At 35.3% G+C, this 24,541-nt stretch overlaps 1 protein-coding gene across 2 annotated transcripts in view; it reads right to left on the reverse strand.

Moving 5' to 3' along the window:
• The window catches only part of GAS2 (growth arrest specific 2), a 159,423-nt gene that overhangs the window by 62,097 nt on the left and 72,785 nt on the right, over positions 1-24,541 (reverse strand). For both annotated transcript variants that reach the window (XM_026664756.2, XM_087951103.1), the window contains exons 4-5: positions 19,743-19,884; positions 4,634-4,697 (exon numbers count right to left, since the gene is read on the reverse strand). In XM_026664756.2, the coding sequence (XP_026520541.1) occupies positions 4,634-4,697; positions 19,743-19,884 (206 nt within the window). The remainder of the gene's footprint in view (positions 1-4,633; positions 4,698-19,742; positions 19,885-24,541) is intronic.

Here is a 24,541-nt window from a genome sequence, read left to right on the forward strand (position 1 = left end):
AGTCTGGTGGAATCATCTCTTCTATTCATGCTGTCAGGTCTTTTTTCAATCTCTATGGCTTCTCTGATAATTCTGTGGCTGGGTTTTCTATAGTGGCTAGGGTTTTGGTGCCATTGAAGTTGATGCTATGACCTGTGGCTTTCATGTGTTGGACTAGTGAGGAAATGTGTTCCAGCTTTTTTACTGCATTTTTGTGTTCATCCAGGCGGGTACTTATTCTTCTATTGGTCTGTCCAATGTATGTGGCCGGGCATGATGCACAGGGGAGTTCATATATGCCTTGGTTTTCCAGGTCAATTTTATCTTTGGGGTTTCTAAGGATGGCTGCTATTTTTCTGTCTGTTTTGAAGGCAGTGTTGATATGATGCCTGTGTAGTATCTTACTGATTTTGTCTGTAGTACCTCTTATGTAGGGCAGGACAGCTGTTCCATAGGTCTGTTCATCTTCTAGGTCTCCATTATGTCTCAGTGTGTTTTTGTGGATCAAGCCAGTGATTTTGCTTTTGTGGAAGCCGTTGGCTATCAGTACTTTAGTCAGGGTGCATAGTTCAGTCTTTATGTGTGTCTTGTCTGCCAGGCGTTTGGTTCTAGCAATTAGTGTTTTGGCCACGGAGTTTATCTGTGCTGGGTGGTGGTGGGATTGGGCATTGAGGTAGCGGTTGGTGTGTGTTTAATTCTGGTATATGGTGTGTCCTAGTGTGCCATCTGTTTTTTTTTTTTTTTTTGTAGATTAGTACATCTAGGAATGGTAGTTGTTTGTTTGTTTCCGTTTCCATGGTGAATTTGATTTTGGGGTGTGTGCTGTTTAGGTGTGTTAGGAAATTGTTTAGGTTTTCTTTTCCATGGGGCCAAATCACAAATGTGTCATCGATGTATCTTAACCATAGTTTGGGTTTGTGCGTGGCATTAGTCAGGGCTCTGGATTCGAATTCTTCCATGAACAGGTTTGCAATGACGGGTGACAGTGGTGATCCCATAGGGGCTCCTTCAATTTGCTTGTATCTTTGTCCTTTGTATATGAAATATGTGTTGGTTAAGCAGTGTTCTGTTAGTTCTATGAGGTGTTTAGCTGGTTGGTATTTATTTTTGATGATTTCAAGAGTTTCTTTTATCGGGACTTGAGTGAATAGTGAAACCACGTCGAAACTTACAAGCAGATCTTCTTGCTCCACATGTAGATCTTTGATCATTTCCAAGAAGTGGTATGTGAAGCTGCTGTTTCAGCATGGGGCTGTAGCTGTTTTGCTAAGTGTTTAGCTAGGTTTTATAGTGGTGCTCCTCTGGAGGTGACTATGGGTCTGAGAGGTATGCCTTCTTTGTGTATTTTTGGGAGGCCATATAGTTTGGGGCATTTAAAACTGAAACAACTGTAAAAGTCTGACTCACAGACGCACACAATACCGAAGCCTGATGATGGCAGATGAGATTCTGCCAAAACGTTGCTACAACTTTAAAAGCACAACTATAATGACGTGGGAAAATACCCGAACAAAGCTGAATAACATACATGTAAGTACCCGCGAAAACTTAAGAAAACATACATATATATACATATACATATACATATACATATACATATATTGTTTTTGCTATGTTTTTAGAATTTTTCTTTTTACATTTTCAAGGGGAAGTACCAAGCAGAGTCTGAATGATGAGATCTACATGATATAAAATAGATATTAGAAATTTGAATGTTATAATTTTAGAATGCACAAATTCAACGTTTAATGAGATTTCATATGATAATAACAATAAGATTTAAAGGTGTTACACTTTGATTGGCAATCATAGGGGGAATTTTGCTTCTTAAGAATGTTGGAAGAGAACATATGAAATTGTAAACAAGACCATTGAAAGTATAAGTACAATGAATAAAAATATATAGAAATTTAGGTAAAAGAAATACAATTGAATAAGAAGAAAATGAGATAACCATAAAAGAAACTTAAGAGGAGTAAAGGGAGAAATAGTGAGAAATTGGAAAAAGAGTAATAAGATATGAAGTTGAATACATAAGATGAATATGCAAATGAAATTGTATCTGTATGGAAATGTGATAACCCGGAACAATGCTGTACTCAAATAAGATGTTTTATTTGTTTTGTTAAAACTCAATAAAACTTTATTTAAAAAAAGAAAAGAAAAGAAAAGGCTACATTATTAGACAGTGGAAATATTTTTTTTCTAATTTGTAGAGAATTGTAGAGATATATTTAATACAAAAATTTCAGTGTTCTTTATTATGCTGTGCAGATTCAAATCAAATTTACCTCATTGGCTTTTCTTTATCTAATTCCAGACCTCAGATTTTTAATAATGCATCTAGTGCGGAGACGCAGATGCTGAGAGGCCATAAATTATTCTGTTCCCATTGGACCCTGACTATATACTTACTCATCGGATATAGCTCCTGTGCTCTTCAATTGAATACAAATCCATTTTTTCTTCCACTTCAACATCTTATAATACAATGTATCCTGTTTCATGGCTTAAGAGTGCTTTCCCCCAGCCTAGCTGTTTCCCTTATTTTGTTTCAGTCCTTTATATTAAAGGGTACTACATCTGCATAAGGTTATATCTTGATACACACTAAATGAAGATTCAATTGATTATGAAAATTTGATTTATTCAACTCTGCTTAATCAATTTTTTTTCTTGTAATTTATTACTTTTTTTAATATGGTGGGATTAGAAACTGCATTTACTTGAAAGTAATGCCAGTGAAGTATAAACTCCTATACTTTTAAGTGGAAAGGTCAAATGGAGAAGAGTGAGCTTATGGGAGGACACAATTTAATTTTCAGTGATAACAAAAATCAGAATAATTAAAGATATAAAGTTCTCAATGGTAATATAAGGCTCGGGGGGAAGTATTCACAATGGGAGAATGTGGACAAACTCCTTCAAATTAAAGATTTGGAGACAATATTATGGATTCTTAAGAACCCAACAATCAGTCTTAAAAGAAATTAAGACTTACTGCCTGATTGAAGCAAGTAGGAGCTCACATATTTTGATCACATAATGCAAATGGATGATGGATTACAAACAATTATTGTGTTTGCCAAGATGGAAGAATATAGAATAAAATTGATAGGTAGGATGAGGGATATTTCTCTGGAAGAGCTCTAGATTGTCAAGACACAATGTGTCCATACATCACCAGGAATCAGGTCCAATTCAGTAACAATTAACTATAAATTCTGTATTTTGCAAGCCTAATGGACCTGGAAGGAAAATATGTAGCAGGAAGGAATTTCTCACTTCATATCCTTCTTCTGGGAACTAATATTCTTTTTTGTATGACACTCTGGGGATTTAAGAGACATCTCTGAATTCTTTTTCCTCCCTATAAGTGCAAAATAATGGAAGTATCCCATCCCATAAGATGCCTCCATTCTGTTTGAAATTCCATGGTCTCTATATGAAAAGCCTTAACTGCATAAAATACCTTCAGTGAAAAGGGTAGGGTACACAAATTTATTTCCTCATGGAGACAATGGTCACAAACAGAAACACAATTTTTTCCCACACCTGATTTTCTCAGTCAGGAATACAGCTGTTTTTAAATGTAAAAATAGATTATGTTAATGCAATGGGTTTATGTAGCCATCTTACCATTTTACTGAACCTTATACATTTAGACTGAGATTAGTCCTGGGTGGGTAGACCGTCATTCATGATTTATCTTGGCAGGCATAAGTTTTGCCTTCCTCACAGCATTATCTTTTGATCTGTTTGTATTTCTATTATTGGTTAATATTATCTGGTGTTGTTTCTGTCACATATTTTTATTTGAAGTTCTAAAGGCAATGGAGGTGCCCTCATTTCCCCCTCAGCATATATATATATATATATGGCACTACTTCTGCCCACAATGGGAACTGGCATGCCTGCAAATCTCTTACATCAAAGGTTGGGCATTTGTTGAGATAATGGTGTGAACTCTTATTATTTCCCTATCCAGTCTGAAACAGCACTATCATCCACGACCCAACATTTGAAAATTTACTATGCGTTCTTTCAAACTTTCGAAACATTAAAAAAATCAACTTGGGTTTATTTACAAGTTATTTTGCATCTCCATCATATCCGCTCCTATTTCCTAGCTTTTTTCTGTTAGAACTGTAACAAAATTTCTTTTTCATCTCCCATCTTAATGGGTTAACTACCTTGACACAAAAGAAATCAAAGTTGACTCAACTTACTTACTTGTGCTGGTGTAAATTGAAAAAAAAAAAAAAACACAGTTTATATGAGGAAGAGGATGATGATACTGTTTATAATAAGGACCCAAAGCAAAAAGATCCCAGTTATTGAAGCATCTTACTTGAACATGTCAAATACTCTATGGAGGAATCAGTTCTCTATTACAGTTTTGTTTTCAGGATAATTTTTTTTCTGAGCTTTTTGAAATGACATACTAGCTCTATCATTTTTTTTAAATAAACCCTTGACTGTTTTGTTTGAACAACTGCCCCCAATATGCTCTGCATGTACTAATAGTTGGACCTTTGCCTTGACCCAGACTAGTATAAATGTTAGTTTGACAGTGCACTGAACCACTCATTCTCTCCATCTCTCTTGCTGCCAAGGGTGACATTCTTGTTCATTCTTTAAGTAAGTTGCCTACCTGGCTGCAATCCTTCCAAGCTCAAGCAAACAAAGGCACACTTCTCTGGGCTGCTTGTGGAGGACTGTAAAAGCAAATTGGAGACAAAAAGTATTTATGGGGAAGGCATTTGAAGCACTTAATAATACATGCTTGTAATACGTTGAATCCTAAACTACAGGATTGAATGGCTGACATAGATAAATGACAGTAAGGCTACAACAGTTTATTGAAAAATTAAGATGGTATGTGCTGTCTTAGAAGACAACTTTTGCCAGATTATGTCAATGATGTGAAACTAAAGATGATAAATTAATAGTGGTTTTTTTTTAAAAAAAAACCTTTCTATTCCTCAGTAAATTGATGTAAATGATTAACTCATTAATTTAATCACTTATGAGTGAGTCATTTTTTTCCTTCTGGCGTGGCAGCCCTAAAGTAAGATTCTTAGATATTTCAAATAAACAAAGGATTGTAGAATAAAATTTAAAGGTGCTAATGAATTTAGTGATTTCTACAATGGGATCAACAAATTATACGTATGCAGTTTTTGTTTTAAAAAAAGTTATACATCACAAACATATAACTAGTCACTCTTTGAAACATACTGTACATTAAACAGATTACAACTAATAAGATCTTTACATAAATGAAGGAGGGGATTTGGAGGATAAAGTGTGTTTGAAATAATTTAGTCTGGTACAGGATCATTTTAAAGTTATATTTTTGGGTTCCCAAACTATAAAGATAATTGGTTTTTCAAACTTAAAAGTTTTGTTCAGGCAAAAAAACAAGTTTTATGAAATAGCATGTGAAAAAAAAATTCAATTTGCTTCTCACAGATATTCCATGCCATAGCTTTGAACTCTATATGATTTGATGTGCTGGCACCAATCACACTAAGGTCAAAATGGGAAGTCCTTGGAAACTGACTCACACGGGGCACATACATTAATGTATGTATTAAAATACTCTTAACATAAATTGATACTGAAATATCCCATGGGATATTTTTTTAAAAAAAAACTGTTCAAATTTTTAAAGCAATATAACATTTCAAGAAATGACAGAGGTGATAATTGGACAACATGAAGAAGTGAAAGTTGGATCCTACAAAAGTGTTCAATGTAGACAACATTCAACCATTAAAAATGCATGCTATGTTAAGAGTGTGATGCCATATTGTATATGAAAGCAAGACTATCATTCCTGATTATCTAGAGAAGCTCTTGAACAAAACAAGTGGTGAAAAATATTATTATTATAGAAGTGTATACTTAATGTTTTGCATTTTGTGGAACTAGAATTACTGTTTCTATCTATGAAATGCCATAATCTTTAAAAGCTAAATTACATTATTCTTATCTTCCTTATCATGAGGCATATTAAATTGAAAAGTACCTTCTTATGACTTTGACAAAACTTCAGGGACAATTGTAGTTACAAACAAATAAAAATGTGGTACATATGCAAGTTATATAGCCGTATTCATGGAAATAATTACTTTCAGATGTACTTGCTCTTGTTACACACTCAAATATATATTGAAAAAAAATGTCTGTAGAGTTTACAGTTTAATTTCCAAAAGGATTTTAGTTTGGTATATAGAAAAATTAAGGATGTCCTATAAAAATATAGTGTTTATACATTATGCAGAATGTCAATTAGTGAAGTTAAAACAAAGTAATTGTTAAATTAGGAGACAGAAGATTGTTTATTACTTAGAAACATCATTTAAATCATACAACCAGCAAGGAGGAGCTTGCCTTCAGGTTGAAGGAGATAACTCATTTTTTGCCCAAAACCTAGTATGCAGAACTGGGTATCTTTCAATTCTTAAGGATTATTTCCTATGACTCCTTCATTTATCTCATATACAAAAGAAATGTTATTAGCTTTTCTAAATATTGTTCACTTAGTTTGAATCCTTTGTTGAATCCTTTCTTGTATCTAGTCTTCAACGCTGATTAAAATTATCTTTATCAATATGTTCTACTGACATTATGCTGGGGGGAAAAACCCACATTGCAAACAATCTGTATCAGTTGAGGGTGACTGACTTTAAATAACTTTTAAAGTTTCATTGTTTATGCAATAACACAAATAAAAATGTACAGTAAATAAATCACAGGAAGAAACACAAAACTGTGAATAGTTCAAGCAAACTTTGTGAAAGACACCAACAGAATTAAAAAAAGACTTATTCTGATGCAACTGAGAGGGAGGAGAATTAGTTAATTCATTTGCTGCTTTGGAAAGCCCCTCACTGAAATCACCTCAGACTGTCTTTGCCACATACCAAAAATGAGACTCCGAAATTGTACTTTGAAAAAAATTACATTCAAAATGTAATTCCATAGCAAAGATCCTGGATTAATCAATCAATTTGATCACTACAGTAAGAAATGGAATACACTTCTACTCATAAGTGAGTTTCACCATGGGCAGAACTTCCAAATGATATAATTTGAACTTTTAGACAGCGACACTATGACAGAAACAACTGACAATCGAGAAAATGTCATTGCATGCTAATGATAAATACACACTACACTCTTACAAATTTATAAGGCACCAAATGAGAGGTGCATGAACTGTTGGCAAGCATGGCTTTACTATTTGTTACTCTTATTTTTATTGTACAGTGCATTTTAACCATAAGTCTAGGATTAGGTGCCATGCAAGGTGGAATAACAAAGTAAGTAAATGTAGGCCCATTAGATTCAGTGTCACTCCCACAGGATAATTGCTGTATCAGTGGACCATCACATATGATTGGAAGCCATAAGGGGTTGCAGAGAAGTCATGATTGCAGAAAACGGATAACTTATGATGTAGATTTTATTTCAATGTTGTAAGGCTGAAAATGATACATCATAAGGGGTAGCTTACTGGGTGGCTTTTTATTTAAAACAGACTGTAAATGAGGACCAGGTCCACTTATGTGGTAAAAATCCTGCTGTGTGTTGCATCAAAATGAGTCAGAATCAATCACATGTAGGTATGCCATAGGTATGCATAAGTATCACAAGAACTAGTGATGAAGGAAAAAAAATACAGTGAAGCACTCCAAAAATAAATCACATATATTAGCATGCTTAGCATAGCTAAAAAGCAAACCCTTTTCTTGCTCAGCAGATTTCTTGAAGAAAAAGATGAAGGTTCATTGCCTCCATATCCTATAACCATTAAACAACACAGGACAGTCACACTTATTTGAAAATAGAGCATTGCATGTTTACAAAACAAGTGCACACAGAACCATTGATTGTCAGTTAAAAAATACTGTCGTACTTTAAAACAGTTTTTGGCACTAGATAGCAACCACCCACACAATACTCAAATTCCTCGTAGTTTGCAAAAAGAAAAGAAAAAAGTTTGAACAATAGAGAATAAGCGATGTATAAGAAAACAAGCTCTTTTTCTTTGCTTTTGCTTTGCTTTTGCTTTGTTTTCTTACACAACCATAACCAAGTTTTGCAATATTACAAGTGGGACTTCTATAGGCTGATCTTCATTTTAGATCTGCAATAAAATACATTCAGTTCTGTTGTGTAACAAGTGCCACTGGCAATTGAAAAAAGTTAATGGTGTTTTGCAAACTTCCTCTTTGGTTTCCTTCTCATCTTAACTCCCTCTTAATCCCATTGATTACAACACTTTTCTTTTACATTGACTACAGCACATTTCTTGTCTAATGCATCATCCTTTTGCCTTTAAGAAAATGCCAGCGACTTGGTTCTTTGTCATGCTCTTCAGATATTCATACAAGAATTCTCAAAATTTGTCATCAATTATGAGAGCTGGACCTAATGGGACATATCTACATATCTAAACAGACTGAATAATCATTTTTAGTGTGTACATTTCATCTATCAAGGCATTTCAATCAGATCAATCAGATCATAAGCTTCTGAAGAATACATAAGCAGCAGAGGTATCTGTTGTAAGAACAAATGCTAGAGTAAATCTCAACCTGTACAACATCCAAAATATACCTGACATCAGTGGTTTGAAAATTATATATGTTTAGTGGATGCATTTTGATTTTCATTTATTTCACTGCATTTACTGCACAGCTTATACAGTAGACAGCTACAGTTACATTGATACAGTCTTCAGATTATTTTGAATAGGAACACATGGAATATATTCTACTGGGCAATGTAACGCTGCCAGAGAAAAAGATAGGTGTCTCCCTGGAGCTAGTCTATGAAATAGAAAAAATAATTCAGGCAATTGCTCCCTATCCATTTGATTTTCTAAAGAAAGCTGCAACTTATGTGTGAAATAAACCTACAATCTTTCTCAAGTCTGTCATAGTGAAAGCTCAATGGCATGTTTTAACAAAGCATTACACACAGAGAAAGACACACACATATGGTGGCGTGTGTGATTTGTGTGCAGGAGTGGGCTGCTACTGGATCGGACCACTTTGGGCAAACCCTCAGTTCTGGCAATTAGTTGACCCCGCCCACTCGTCCCTTTCCTAGTCTGTCCCATATTTTCGTGTTTCTCAGCCCAGCTGATTTGCATGGCACAGCGGATTGCCACGCCTCAACTGTTTTACTCACTGGGGCTGCAATAGAAGTATGTTTTAGAGCTGAAAATGGGCAATTTTCAAATACTGCACCCACACATGAAGCATGTGCTCACTGAACCAGTTGTTACACTGGTTGAAACCCACCATTTGTGTGTATGTGCATGAGTGTATGCACATGAGGTTGGAGGTTACATTTGTAATTAGTTCCTTACTTCCAGGAAGATTTAGACCTATTTTTCTGAATCTGTTCATATGTTCATTCTTCCCAAGATATCTCTGGAACTCACTTCAACCTTGCCTCAAGGTCCAATTCAAGTTAAAATAAAATCAAACCAAACCCTATATTTGCACCATTCTAGAAAGAGAGAAGGAGAAGGAATGCTCCTAGTTCCTCTCTGATTCCCACCTAAAGACAAACTTTCTTATGTGACCCGATAGTAATCTCATTTACAAATCCAAGAATGCCTTGAAGAACAAGTTGACCAGAAAAAAACAAACTTTTAATGCAAACAATTTGCAAAGAAACAATTTGGAAAAGAAATTCAGGGCCCTGATTATTCAAACAATTCTATAATCCGCAAAGAGATTATTTTTAGTTGCATCTATGGTCACAAAAGATCTTTTAAAGAAAGTAATTTGTCTAATTGAAAGGATATGTGGCCAAACAGATCACATTCCATAAAAGGAAGGCTATGATCTGAACCAGCCATGCTGACTTAAGCAATTACAACAACTGCTTTTAATTTCTATGCATATGGCACATACTTTAGAACCTGTCATAATTTCCTACCCCTTCATGAGTTACATTCACTTCATTTGAGTAGAACTATGTGTGTTGTAGCATGTGTTATGACAGGAAAAGCACAACATACTTTCTAAATTGGGTATGGCTAATATAAAGGCACAAAGATGTCAATTATATGATAAAAGGGCCTTTTATACCTCTCTGTTCAGGCTTCACCTCAAATGTTGCATCAATGCATGTTAAATGATCTCAGCCCTTTCTTTCTCTCCCTGAAATAAGCAGAATTATCCATAATTACAATAAAACAAGCAAGAAGCCCATATTCAGAATCTATTATTTATTCCAAGAATGGAATTAAGAGGCCAAGATGAGCAACATTGAGATAGTAACATAAAAAAGGCCAATGCCCTTTTTATTAAATTTGGACATGACCATTATAGCCATATTTGTTGCATGAACTTCAGCTTCACAAGTATCTAATTGATGGAATGTGTGAATCTGCCCCATTAATAATTGAGGCATGCACTGGATATCACTCTCAGAAAGAAAACAAAAGGCAACAACAAATATTACAATATAATTGGCACTTATTACTGACTTGAGACATCTATAACCCTGAGATTCATTATGTAGATCCAGATGCAATTAGTGGCCGGGATTGGAATCACTTGTCCACCCCAAGAACTCTACAGGTAGTCCTTGATTTACAACTACAATTTAGACCAGTATTTCCATTGTTCATCAAGGTGGTTGTTAAAGAAGATTTACCCAATTCTACAACTTTTATTGTCATGGTTAAGCAAATCACTGCAATTGTGAAGTAAATCATGTGGCTGTGACACAACTCTGGCCCCCTTCCATTAACCTTGTTTGCTGGAAAATGGCTGTAAAAGTTGTAAATGATGATCACGTGACAACAGGATGCTGTAACTACCGGTATTGTAAATGCATGCTGGCTACTAAGCACCCATATTTTGATCATGTGACCATGAAGACTGCTACAACAGTTTTTGGTGCAAAAACCAGTTATAAGTCACTTTTTTCCAGTGCTGTTTAGTTGTAACTATAAACAGTCACTAGGCAAACAGATTTAAGTTGAGGATTAACTGTATACTGTATGGATAGTGTCAAAGTTTTCCTTGCCTATTCTAGAGTAAAAGCCATGCTGGCAAGGATTCTAGAACCTGAAAACTGCCAAGTATAGAAGGCAAGCCCTATTTAAAATGAAGTAAAGTTCAATTTTTGTGTCTTTTTTACTTTCCTGTGCAGTGCATACTTTTGAGTGGACAAACTGTATTTTATTATATTACAGGTGAAATTCGAAAAATTAGAATATTGTGCAAAAGTTCATTTATTTCAGTAATGCAACTTAAAAGGTGAACCTAATATATGAGATAGACTCATTACATGCAAAGCAAGATAGTTCAAGCCGTGATGTGTCATAATTGAGATGATTATGGATTACAGCTCATGAAAACCCCAAATCCACAATCTCAGAAAATTAGAATATTGTGAAAAGGTTCAATATTCTAGGTTCAAAGTATCCCATTCTAATCAGCTAATTAAGCCATAACACCTGCAAAGGGTTCCTGAGCCTTTAAATGGTCTCTCAGTCTGGTTCAGTAGGAATCATAATCATGGGAAAGATTGCTGACCAGACAATTGTGCAGAAAACCATCATTGACACCCTCCATAAGGAGGGAAAGCCTCAAAAGGTAATTGCAAACAAAGTTGGATGTTCCCAAAGTGCTGTATCAAAGCACATTAATAGAAAGTTATGTGGAAGGGAAAAGAGTGGAAGAAAAAGGTGCACAAGCAGCAGGGGTGACCGCAGCCCGGAGAGGATTGTCAGGAAAAGGCCATTCAAAAGTGTTGGGGACTTTCACAAGGAGTGGACTGAGTCAGTGCATCAAGAGCCACCACACACAGACAGATCCTGGACATGGGCTTTAAATGTCGTATTCCTCTTGTCAAGCCGCTCCTGAACAACAAACTATGTCAGAAGCGTCTTACCTGGGCTAAAGAAAAACAGAACTGGTCTGTTGCTCAGTGGTCCAAAGTCCTCTTTTCTGATGAGAGCAACTTTTGCATCTCATTTGGAAACCAAGGAACCAGAGTCTGGAGGAAGAATTGAGAGGCACACACTGCAAGATGCTTGAAGTCCAGTGTGAAGTTTCCACAGTCTGTGTTGATTTGGGGAGCCATGTCATCTGCTGGTGTTGGTCCACTGTGCTTCATTAAGTCCAGGTTCAATGCAGCTGTCTACCAGGAGATTTTGGAGCACTTCATGCTTCCTTCCACAGACGAGCTTTATGGAGATGCTGACTTCATTTTCCAGCAGGACTTGGCACCTGCTCACACTGCCAAAAGCACCAAAACCTGGTTCAATGACCGTGGGATTACTGTGCTTGATTGGTCAGCAAACTCGCCTGACCTGAACCCCATAGAGAATCTATGGGGCATTGCCAAGAGAAAGATGAGAGATATGAGACCGAACAATGCAGAAGAGCTGAAGGCCGCTATTGAAGCATCCTGGTCTTCCATAATACCTCAGCAGTGCCACAGGCTGATAGCTTCCATGCCACGCCGCATTGAGGCAGTAACTGCTGCAAAAGGGGCCCAAACCAAGTACTGAGTACATATGCATGCTTATATTTTTCAGAGGTCCGATATTGTTCTATGTACAATCCTTGTTTTATTGATTGCATGTAATATTCTAATTTTCTGAGATTGTGGATTTGGGGTTTTCATGAGCTGTAAGCCATAATCATCATCACAATTATGATAAATCACAGCTTGAACTATCTTGCTTTGCATGTAATGAGTCTATCTCATATATTAGTTTCACCTTTTAAGTTGCATGACTGAAATAAATGAACTTTTGCACGATATTCTAATTTTTCGAGTTTCACCTGTATATGACATCCTGGGATGTTTTGTTTACAGATCTAGCATAAACCTGCATCTATGGTAGAGATTCCAGGCTCAACCATTCAAATTCCCTGCATAAATATGTAGTCATTGAATCCATTAATACCCATATCTTGCAAGTGGAGAACAATGACACAATGAGATAAATGATCAACATAATGGCAGCCCTAATGCCAAGGATTAATTATTGGAAGAGCCTCTTACAAATCTACTGAAAAATTATTCAGAGATTTATCACTTAAGCCCTCCCTTTCTTTTCTCCATTAGTTACTGCGGGACAAGGCTGTTGAAAGGAATTAGATTAATCAAGACAATGTGGGAAATGAGCACAGAAAATAAGACAGGAAGTAAAAGAGGAATTAAAACAAGAATCTTCTACAGTATGCCCATTATCCATCTACACACTTTTTTCATACATCTTCATGAAAAGGCTAAGTTGCCTTGGCAACTGCCAGAGTGCTAGAGCTATAAAGTCATGAAGTTTTTCATAAATCATTGCAATCAACATGTTTTCAATAACGTCACACCAGAACATATTTCACAGCATCACCAAACACTGTCTAGCATATTTTTTTTCTTAATTTTCCTCCAGCTTGTATTTGTACTGTAGATAGGAAATATATCTACTAAGTCATTCATTTAAATAAGCATCCAAAGGTGATCAAGTCATCCCTTTAATATATGTTTAGCATGGAGTAAGGTAAAACAGAAGGAAATATCTTAGTAAATTGTTCAGTTGCCAAATAATTAAATACATTTGAGGAAATGATTTTAGTCAGGTTTCCATCACTCAGATGATAGCCAAGTAAATCATTTTGTAAAACAAAACACTGAAATCTTTTCCTTTTTAGTTTTGCTCTTTGAAAGAACTAACTCAGCTATGGAATATTCACTTTAAGTTTCATTCTACTATTATAAATTGAAGATGGATTGCTATACAAAAACCCCAAACAACTGGGACTTTCTGTTACATAATTTCCAGATGGAGAATTTAATCTGTCAAAGGATATCAAGTTGCCATTGATTTATTTAGTCCTCTGCTGAAAGGGTATTGAAAAAATGAGGGAAAAAACCGTCATGTAATGAAATAGCTGATTGAAACCCAGCTGATTTTGTTTTTTTATATCCATCCCTCAATCATAATTTCTTAGTAGCTTATGTGAGAAAAGCCAAATATGCATGCAAAAATATATAAGTATAGTATATTAAAAGACAAACACAGCATAATCCAGGAAAGTGTAATCTGATTAAAAAAGATCAGAAGCTTTTTTAAAAAGGTGATTGATGCTGAAAGAGAAGACAGACAGACATCAACAAGCAGGTGTGACAGGGCAGTTCAAGAGAAGGCACTTTGTCTGGGAGCTACCAAATTCACTTTACTGGAGAGACCGTAAACAACAAACAGGAAAATCCTTCAAAGTGCCTTTCTTTTTCTGAAAAGGTGAGGAAAGAAAATCCAAATTAATTACCTAGGGGGGGTGGTTCTTTTACAAAGATGGCTTCAGATCTACAAAAGGAAATATTTCAAAGGGATCCAAATGACAGAAGATTTTTTTTTAAAGTCCACAAGTCCTAGCACTGTATCATAAGAAGCATGCTTGTAGCAACTGTGAATGCTGTTACAGTATTCATCACATGCAGGAAATAAGTGACTTGGGATAAGACAGAGGTAGAACTCAGCTGTTGTCTTAAATGGGATTATCATAATAGTTATGATGACATCATCCTGCATTTTACTAATAAATTATAAAAAAGGCAAGACAATATTTTCTTCTGCAGATCCAGCTGATGTTCTATCTTAGGAACTCTCGGAAGCTAGTTAGCTTGTTCAGGTGAGCATGTGTAGGACTTCAATTTGGCTACTGAATGGGATGTGCAGATTGGCCCCATCTTTTCTATCCTGACTTCTACAGATTTAGCTGGCATTCAAAAAAGAAATAGTAATTCTTATTTGCTTGAATATGCATACAGTCTCCTGATAATGTGGTACCCTGTGTTTTATTACGGAGCTGAACTCTTTGGAAAGAGGTACTCACACTCAAAGCGATGTGAGCTCATTTCCACTTTCAGAAACCCAGCTGAAGGTATGGAATTCAGGAAGAATAAAGGGCAGAAATATACTTACATCTCCATTTTTCACCCATGTATATGCTTGATTTAAAAACTGATTGCTTGAAAAGAACTTATGTAAGATTTTTTTAAGCCCCACAGCCAACGTTACCTCTTAGCAACTGCCTGAAGAGCAGCCATTAAGATCTCTAACTTTTGAACTAGGAGCTTTTTGACTTTGTATTTTTAGTACACAAAAGAAGTGTTCAGGTATTGATTTAGTATGCAAAAAAGTACTTAGTTTCAGCCACCACTAGTTTCAATAACAGTTTTATAGTTTTCTTTGTCCAATCTCTCCCAAATCCCCATGGAAATGAAATAGATACTGTATATACTTAATTCCATTTTGACAGTACATTCTGAACACTATTGGTTATTTTATGTTACTTTTTGTAAGAGTCTTCTTAGAAAATATCTAAGGAATTAAATATTATCCTTCCTGCAGAGATGACTGAGCTGATATATAACTGAAAGAACAGATGTTCACTCCAAAACAGCTTCTTTTCTCCAAACAATCAGGAGAAATGGTTCTCCTGGAATGGTTCTACAATAAGGGTTGCTGTTTTAAAAAGTTTTACTATAGTTGTCTGGGTATACTATCAGTGGCCAATTCTTGTATCTATCTTCTAAGGGATTTGCATGCCAGCCCTAGTCACTGAGTAATCTGTAGGCTTAGTTTTGCTTGTACTATGATCTCAGAAACTGATGGAAAGCAAGCAATAAAATAAATTACTTTGGACTGTCATAATTCATAGCCTGTGGATACTTCTCTAAAGTCATATTAGAAGATGGTATGCTAAAATGAAGGATGAGAGGAAGGGGATTCTGTAAAGTCATTAAAATGTTTATACAACATTATCATGATCTGGTAAATGTATTTATTTATTTTCCCAAAGGTGCTTTTTAAAGAGGCAACTGGACTTTCTGGTTTTTTCTTTGAAGGTATTTTGCTTCTCATCCAAGAAGCTTCTGCAGCTCCTCAGAAGCTGAAGAAGCTTCTTGGATGAGAAGTGAAACATCTTCAAAGAAAAACCAGAAAGTCCAGTTGCTTCTTGAAAAAGCACGTTTGGGACAACCATGATCTGGATGACTGAGAATCTCCATAGATATTTATTTCTTTGTGTAATTATTAATAGCTCTAACACTTCTAGATAGTTGCAGTAAAGTTGAAAACCAGTCATTAGCAGAAGTGAAATTAAGACCACCTTTAAGAAAGTATCTTCAATAACAGGAGGGGGACAAACACTTCAAAAAACATGTCTATTAATCTTCTGAATATTTTAAATAGTGGAATATCTGATCATAGTTATATAGCTACTAGTCATGGCAATTATTTACAATCAAAACTACTAAATGGTCAGAAGAAGCAATTAATTGGCTATTATGGGAAACAAGACAGGATAAGTTTTTTCTTGTGATCCAGGTTGTTGTTACAGTCTTTTTAAAATTAAAATTAAGTGGATACAATCAAAACTAAATGAACAATTGTCTGAAAATATATTTGAAGCTTCAAATGAAAGTGAAAATAACTCTATTGAGTTCTTCATTTTGCTAATGAAGATTTCTGGGAACCTCAAAAATGTATCTGGCTTTGTAATACTTTGGTTCATTCTAAAGATTGATGATTTTATTATTTCTGACTTCAGACTCAATTCCTTATAAGAATTTAACATGATTTTCCAACGTTCTAAATTACCCAAGAAAATTGTTTTGAAGGAAGGCGTATTCTTTTACAAACCTAAATTATTGTTCTATGAGTTTACAGGGTTTTTTCTTATGGAGCAATAGGGCAAAATTTGCAATTTTATTAGCATATCAGTGTGTTTAAACACAATTTAACAGAACTACAGCTATCAATAGATATATATTATGTAATCAACATGAGTAACGATGGTAGCGAAGAACACAATGTGAACACATTATTCTCACATACAAAAATGTAAGATAAGGAAGTTCAATACAGAAGACAAACAGATCATTTGCAACTCAGATATGAGTTACACATATTCAAAAACCTTTTGAGTGGTGGAAAACAGAAGTCTCAGTTGATTCACTAGGCTCATCTTCCATCACAATAGCTGAATTTCATTTCCAAATAAACAACTGGTTCTTTTCATCTTCTGCTGAAATACAATCCTGAGACAAAAAAGTTGTCCCAAATTTTGTATCAAAAGAGATCTGTTGTAAGAATGAAAAGGAGTACAAAACACTACAAAGATGAGGATTTTACCTGAACCAGTGCCTTTGTGGTACAAATCTGATGCAAGGTACAAGATATTGTCATTTGATTCCTCTTTTTCTCTGAATGAAGTAGCTAGCAGTAAATCAATGTAAGGCAAGAGTCTTTCCATCCTGTTATTTTTAAAATGGTTCTATGCCATTTTTAAAATCACACATTCAGTTGAATTCTAGATATGAATTCAAGGACACAAGCAACATCCATTTCTATCTCCTGGAGATGTAAAATAATTGGATTTCTAGTGGATTTCTAATTGGATTTCTATTTTTTTAACCAATGAACCAAACCTCTACACCAGGGGTGATTTATTATTTTCTTCCAGAATGTTTTTATTAAAAAAAAACTTTCCCAGACTAACACAAAGTCCTGGAATATCCTTGTTATCTGCTATCCAGATCTACCCAGGTCCAACATTGCTTAACTTTTAAAAATTATCCAACTTTGTCTTATTGTAGATTAATAGTAATTTGATTTGAAAAGCAGAGCAACATAGTATTGGCATATTAGGTCTGATTTGCACCCCTCCTCAATAATCAAATATACCTAGACTGTATTTGAAAAAATAATCAATACAGTATGGATCAATTTTTCATAAAGTATATTTCAGGTAGCTATTAACTATGAAAATTGTGGATTTCTTAAGGTGATTCAAGAATTAAGTTACAGGGATGAGGTATATGTTATTTCCCATTGGAAGGCAAAAAGGAACTTCAACGTATCTGGAATCATGATATTAGCAATTATCTGCAGTTCTTTAAAACAGTTTAGTATGTTCACAAAGCAATTTAGTATGTTCCCATATAATCTCATAGCAAGTATTATCCAATGGTGCTAATTTCATCTTTGTCCTTAATGTTTGATCATTCATGATCTAAACATGAAAATCATAACATATATAGTTGGCAGAAGAAATTACTAACTGAAAGATCTTGATATTAAATTTGGTATTGTATATATTTGATTTTATTATTATTAAGATACCAAAATTAAATAATTATATATGAGTCCTTTGTTCCTTTATTTATTCAGGGCATACTTTTAAAAAAGGATCATCTGAGAAAGCAAGTGATTATCAGTTATTATGCTTAAGATCTTTTTCTGATTTGCCATTTTTTACAAATGTTATTGAGAATTTGCAGAACAATTTTGTCCAGTAAGCCAAATAATCAGAAAAAAAGCTGGAAGAAGCAGAATAAGTCTAATCATAGAATAAGGATATGCACATACTACAAAGTTATAAGCATACAGTTGAACTGTGGGTCTGCTTTAGTTATTAAGAGCTAAATGAATAACATTTAAAACTCAATAATTTTTGAAACTACCGGGTAAACTACATAGATCAGTAAGATAAAGAATGCTAATTGTGATTAGAGAAATAATAGCACATAATAGAAAAATCCTGAGTATAATGAGTTGTATAGTCTGAATTTTTACTCACTTTCTTGAATAATTTTCACTGAGAAATGATCTAGGGCTAAAACATTTAGGCGGGAAATATGATAAAGATCTCCAGAATACTACTACTATTAAATATATTTTAAGTGGTTGCTTATCTAAATGCTTCCCCAGATTTTTTTTAAACCTACTACATGCAGACAACAGGTAAATAAAGAGAAAACTGCCCTTTCTTCAAAATAATTTAGAAAAATTCAGTAATGCAATTATTTCTTTTGTTTTGAAGTGATACAACAACTACATCATTCAGTTTTTCTGGCATGCATAGCAATCACACAATGTAATCAAGGTAATCAATGTATTAACCTCCCAAATGAATGAGTATCAAATTAGCCTCTATGTAAAGATCCTTCTCCATTCAATAGCTACACCAACTTGAAATCAGAGATGCACTTCAAGTCCTCACAATGCCAAGGGTTTTAGAAGTCTTAGCAAAGTGGGAGAGTTGAATTCTGAATTCTGATTCATAGTTGATTATATGCTGTTCCAGAGAAAACAATGTTTCCTTTGGAATTACAAGGTGAAATTTTCCAAGAGAAAGAACTTCTGCCTTGATCCATTTAGCTCCTCAGAGCTGCTCCATCTTTCCTAAAATCAAGATACCACCATGCCTTGCCCCTCATTCCCATCCTCTGGAATATCTGGAGAACAATGACAGAGATTATAGCAGCATTTCTGTAATCTCCAAATAGCCAGTTGCAGAGAGTACTAGTCTATTGAGCAAGTGTACTTGTCAAGAAATTTAAAATATCCACTGTGAAGCTATGGGCATCAAAATTATGGGGAAGATTTATATTGATTACAATCTAAAACACATCAGAGCTGAATCAAGTCTTTTTAACCTATTTATTGAAATCTTTTTATTTTCTTCGAAACTCTGAATTATTATTATACCCTTAAAATAATGCACATTATTCCAAAAGTAAAGAAACTATAAAGTCTTGAGTTCTGCAAACAATATGGAGGAGAAATAATGACATCATTGATAAAATTACATTTTGAAACAGAACGTGATCTCATGATTATATCCCATGAAAATCATTAAAAACATATGTGGTGTATAGTGCAATATACTAAAAAGTGCCTCATGTTACTGGCTGATACATACCCAACCCTTCAGATTCAAAGAGACAAGTATCATCCACTCCCACATCTCTGCACCAAGATAGGAAATTTGCTGTATTGTCCCGTGCAAAAAAAGATCCAGATGGAGCATTGGCTTTGCAGTGGATTTTCCTCACTGGCATTTTCTGTAACACAAAGAGAAAGGTGGTTGTGAATGGTGGCCCATCTTTGCATACAATGACGACTCATACAAAGGCACAACCTGTGGAGGGCTAGTTTAGACCATGAAATGATCCAAGACTTGAACTTGATAGCCTAATGATATTTTACAACTCTATAAAAAGACTGAAATAGTTTGAAGCAATATAGAATAAGGCTGGGGGAAGGCTGAAAGTATGCAAAGAAGGCAAAATTTTAAATCGAATAGAAGACAAGATCAGGGTGGAGGTATGGAAATAGTAACAATCGGGCACATTAATACCCAGCAAGACAAATACTAGGTCTCTAGAAACTTATAAACAATTAACTTTGTAGACATCTGACTTGTACAAAACAAAGGTAAGCAATTAGATATCAGACGACCAGCACAGACATGGAATAATCTTGTCATAGAAGACCTGGCTATAAAATGAAAAAGTTAACAAGGGAATGTAAACCAGAAACGATCTCAGAATGTTGTGAGGAAAGATAAACATTTTTAATAGACTAGGCCAACAATCCAAGCCACCAGTGAAGACAAAACATAACATTTTCTCAGCCTTGCAGTCAATATTAGCAGAATATTTTTCCAAATGTGAAAATAAAAAAAAATAAAAAAATAAACAACCCAAAAGAGATCACTCTTTTTGCAACCATGGCATAATTTATACATCAACTCATCTTCTCTGCCCAGCCTCACCCACACTTTGGGTCAACTATATCCGAGGTTCTAAACCATTTTTCCCTCATAGTCACCTTCTAAGCCTCATTTACTTCTGTAACTTCTAAAAATATAACAGGCTGGGGGGGGGGCATATAGTCCATACTGAAAACTACTGATATGTGCAAAGAATGATGTTTTGCATCATTTGATTATAATGTAAAGGCTACTTAAATGTTTTTTTGCAACCCACCAAATAGGAGATGCAGGCAATACAATGATTGATAAGTGTCAGTCATGCATGAATGTGTGCTTTATATTCTTCCTCCTCCCTCTCCCCCCCTCTCTCTCTGTACATGCTTGTTTCCCCTGTAACAATAAATGTTGAATCATAGAACAATGCATATTTTCAAAGAGATTCTTTGAGTATTCAAACAAATCACTTCATTGAAGCTCTTTCTTGAAGCAATTAAGTCACCTCCCTTTCCTTGAAAGCAAAATGGCCATGTCATTTTGATTAGCTACACTCTGACAAATAAACTTTTGACATGTGCTTCAGTGAATACAGCACTCTCCTCTTCCAAAACATCTTGCTCAAGCTTTGGTGAGCCATCGTGAAGGATACATTACTATACTTTGTCCAGCGTGTTCTTCAGAAAACCTGAGAAGGCTTCTAACCAAGTAGTTTATGTGCAGAATCTTCTCCTGGCTTTGGAAGCAGTACTCAGGAAGTTTTGGGTCAATATTAAGTGCTTTATCTGTGCATTTTACTTTTTTCAGTGAAGAAAACTACTTTGCCATGTGGTACAAATATCTTTGATGAAGCAAATCTTAATTGTTCTTCACAGGCCTCTTGTACCATGTTTGGATTTTGGTCTTCTATCTGGTTTACCTCAATACCACAACAATCTTGCAGAGTGCGTGCCCCCTATCCTCTTACTTTCTTTCAGGATTATATCAATTAAAACTGTAATACAGAACCTGTAACACAGCTCTTTCTTTTAAGCTAACATTCACTGGCAAATTAAGTGACTGGCTATTATTATAACATAATTAATTTGTTATTCTTTACATCTAAGATTCTTTATTCTCAAAAATTTCCCATAACCCATATAATTCTATGCACACTTTTCATGTTCAACTATATTTTCACAGTGAGGTATACTTGGACTTTGAGAAGTATGCCTCAGCCATTGGTCACAAAATTATGCATGATCAAGAGAAGAAGGTGGAGATGACTGGAATAAATTTAATGTAATAATGAAAGTAAATTCATTATTCTCCACAGTTTTCAACTTCTGTCACATGAAAAATGGCAAACTTTGGAGAAACTCGGGTATGAATGTCTGCAGAGAAACAATGAGAACAATTAAGATACATGTATCATGACATCAAATCACTGATATGATTTATGTCCTTTGGAAATTATATCATGACTGACATGCCATAATTTTTAAAATCATACTTGTTTTTAGATTCTACTGGAATGTTAAGATCCCACTGAAAAGATTTAAGCAGCAACATAACATCCACTGGCTCAGGTTGTACACTCTTCTGTTATTACTTAGGTTTGTTAATATTCGACATGCATGCTAAGTATAACATGAACCAAACCAATATGCCTAATCTTCTATACAAAAACAAATTAAATCTTCAAAAATCCCAAATCAGATCAATCCTATAAATCACAGAACAACTACTTGTGCATGGCTGGAGATTTAAAATATATAGAGAATAAGCAATCTATCCAAGAGTTTGTCAAAATGACTACACATGCATTGTGACAGTGCAAGGTTAAACCATGATGAACATTTGTATGACATTATTATGCAAATAAGAAAGCTTTGCATCATGATAGTGTGATGTAGATTTCAGGAGTTGCTCCATCTTAATCCCCCATGGACACAAATGAACATACTTAGGAATGTTTCTAGAAATAGAAAAAATATGCATATTTATGTGGGGCACCAAGATTAAACGAATTTATTTGTGACAAGGTACATATGTTCACATAGAGATGTAACAATAATATGCACATTCAAAATTTTCTCATCTGTGAGAAAGTTAGCTAAAAATAAACAGGTTATAATGTTCTGTTTCTCCATTAAAATGATTTATGGAGTATCTGCTTCTGTTCTGGAGCTGGTTATTAAATTTAAGATTGTATTTAAGCCAAGTCTTGGGAAGTACAAATGATGTCTGCAAAACCTTCCAGCTTTGAGTCCAGACATAATTGCATGTAGGGAAAAAACCCAAACAAACAGCCTTAGACAATTCTTGGCAATATCACAAAACAGTCATGGGGAAGGGCACACACACAAGCAACACAGCATTGATTAGGTTACATTTAACTGGAATTACTGGAAAACTAACTGTATCTGATATATGATTCCACTAAGGAAAATTATTTCAAGTAATGGAATCATTTTGGGAGCAGATTTTGCTATAAAATCTCGAGTCATGTATTAACTCTGTTTAGGCCATTTGACTCAAAACTAGATTTTGAGATGTTATTTGCATTCCACATCATAGTGCTCAGGCCCACATGTTCTTAAAACTGCATACAAACATATTGGGAGGATCCCTCTGCCTGGGATGTTCTACAGGAGAAGCAACAGATTAATATTAAATGGCAAACATGTCAGGTAAAGCATCTGGGATGGAAAAGAGTGTTAAGAGCCAAGTATTTCCAATTTCCTACTAACCCCCAATCAGTTTTTGGCTTTTTGCTTATCAGAATTGTGAAAGCCTATCAGGAGTAAGAGAGAACTAGATGTAGAAACTAAGCTTTTCTGGATAACAAAGCACTTGTCCTTTTTGTTCCAATTGATTAGGTACCACCGAGTCAGTGTCAGTTCTTATCAACCACACAGATTTTCTGCATGATGATTTGTTCCTAGCCTGGTCTTCAATGTCTTTCAACACTGTACCAACTTTCACTATAAATGAGTCCATCCATCTCGCTGCTGGTCATCCTCTTCACTTTCCTTTCACCTAGAGCAGGGGTGTCAAACTTGATTTCATTGAGGGCCACATCAGGATTGTGTTTGACCTCAGGGGGCCAGGGTGGGAGTAGCCAGGGTAGGCATCGCCAGTTCAACATCACTTGTGTTTTGGGCATCTATGGTGCAGAGCATTCTGCCAGCGAAAACTGGCTCCTGAGCTCAATTTTCCGCTATGAGGCCTCCTGTAACCTCCCAAGGTCCGTTTTCACTGGCACAGGCACCACAGGCCAGTCCTTTGTTGTCTCCAAGCCAGTCCAGCAGGCCAGATCTAAGCACCCTCTGGGTCGGATCCAGCCTGTGGACCTTGAGTTTGACACTCCTCACCTAGAGCATTCTCCAGAAAGCTAGATCTTCACATGATGTTGTGATCAATTTGAGCTTGATCGTTTGTGCATCAAGTGAGAATTTGAGTTGATTTATTCAATGATCCATGGGTTTGTTTTGTGGCTGTCCACAGCGTTCTCAATAATCACTGAAGTTTAAAAGTATCAATACTTTTCCTATTCTGTTTCTTCAATTTGTCCTTCCATGGGGTGTCAGAGGAAATACCCTGGCTTGCACTGTGCTTTTTGTCGTTATAGAAGATATCACAGCATCTGAATATCTTTTCCAGAGCTTTCATGATTGCTTTAGTAAGTACTAGTCTGTGGCATTTTTCTTGACCGCTCATTCCTTTACTGTTGATGGTTAATTGTAAAAGGCAGAAGCCACTGAAGTATCTTTGTACTATACATTGATACCTATTTCCTGAGTCTTTTCCCAGAGCTGACATGCCGATATATATTGAGGTCCAATTGTAGGCAGTATTTGCTACTCAATCACCACCATCACCACCCCAAAAAAAAACCTCTATGCAATTTAACAGAAAAGAAGGCAAAAGATTAAAATGTCTTTTTATCCACAGTCAGGTGTTCATTTGCATTGTGTTACTTTAGCATAAAAATGAAAAAGGCATGGCTATGATGGCTTTAAAATCAT

This window comes from Notechis scutatus, chromosome 1, assembly GCF_049901735.1.
Source record: "Notechis scutatus isolate UNSWTSFEM ecotype Mainland chromosome 1, rNotScu1.2, whole genome shotgun sequence".
Lineage (NCBI taxonomy): Eukaryota > Metazoa > Chordata > Lepidosauria > Squamata > Elapidae > Notechis > Notechis scutatus.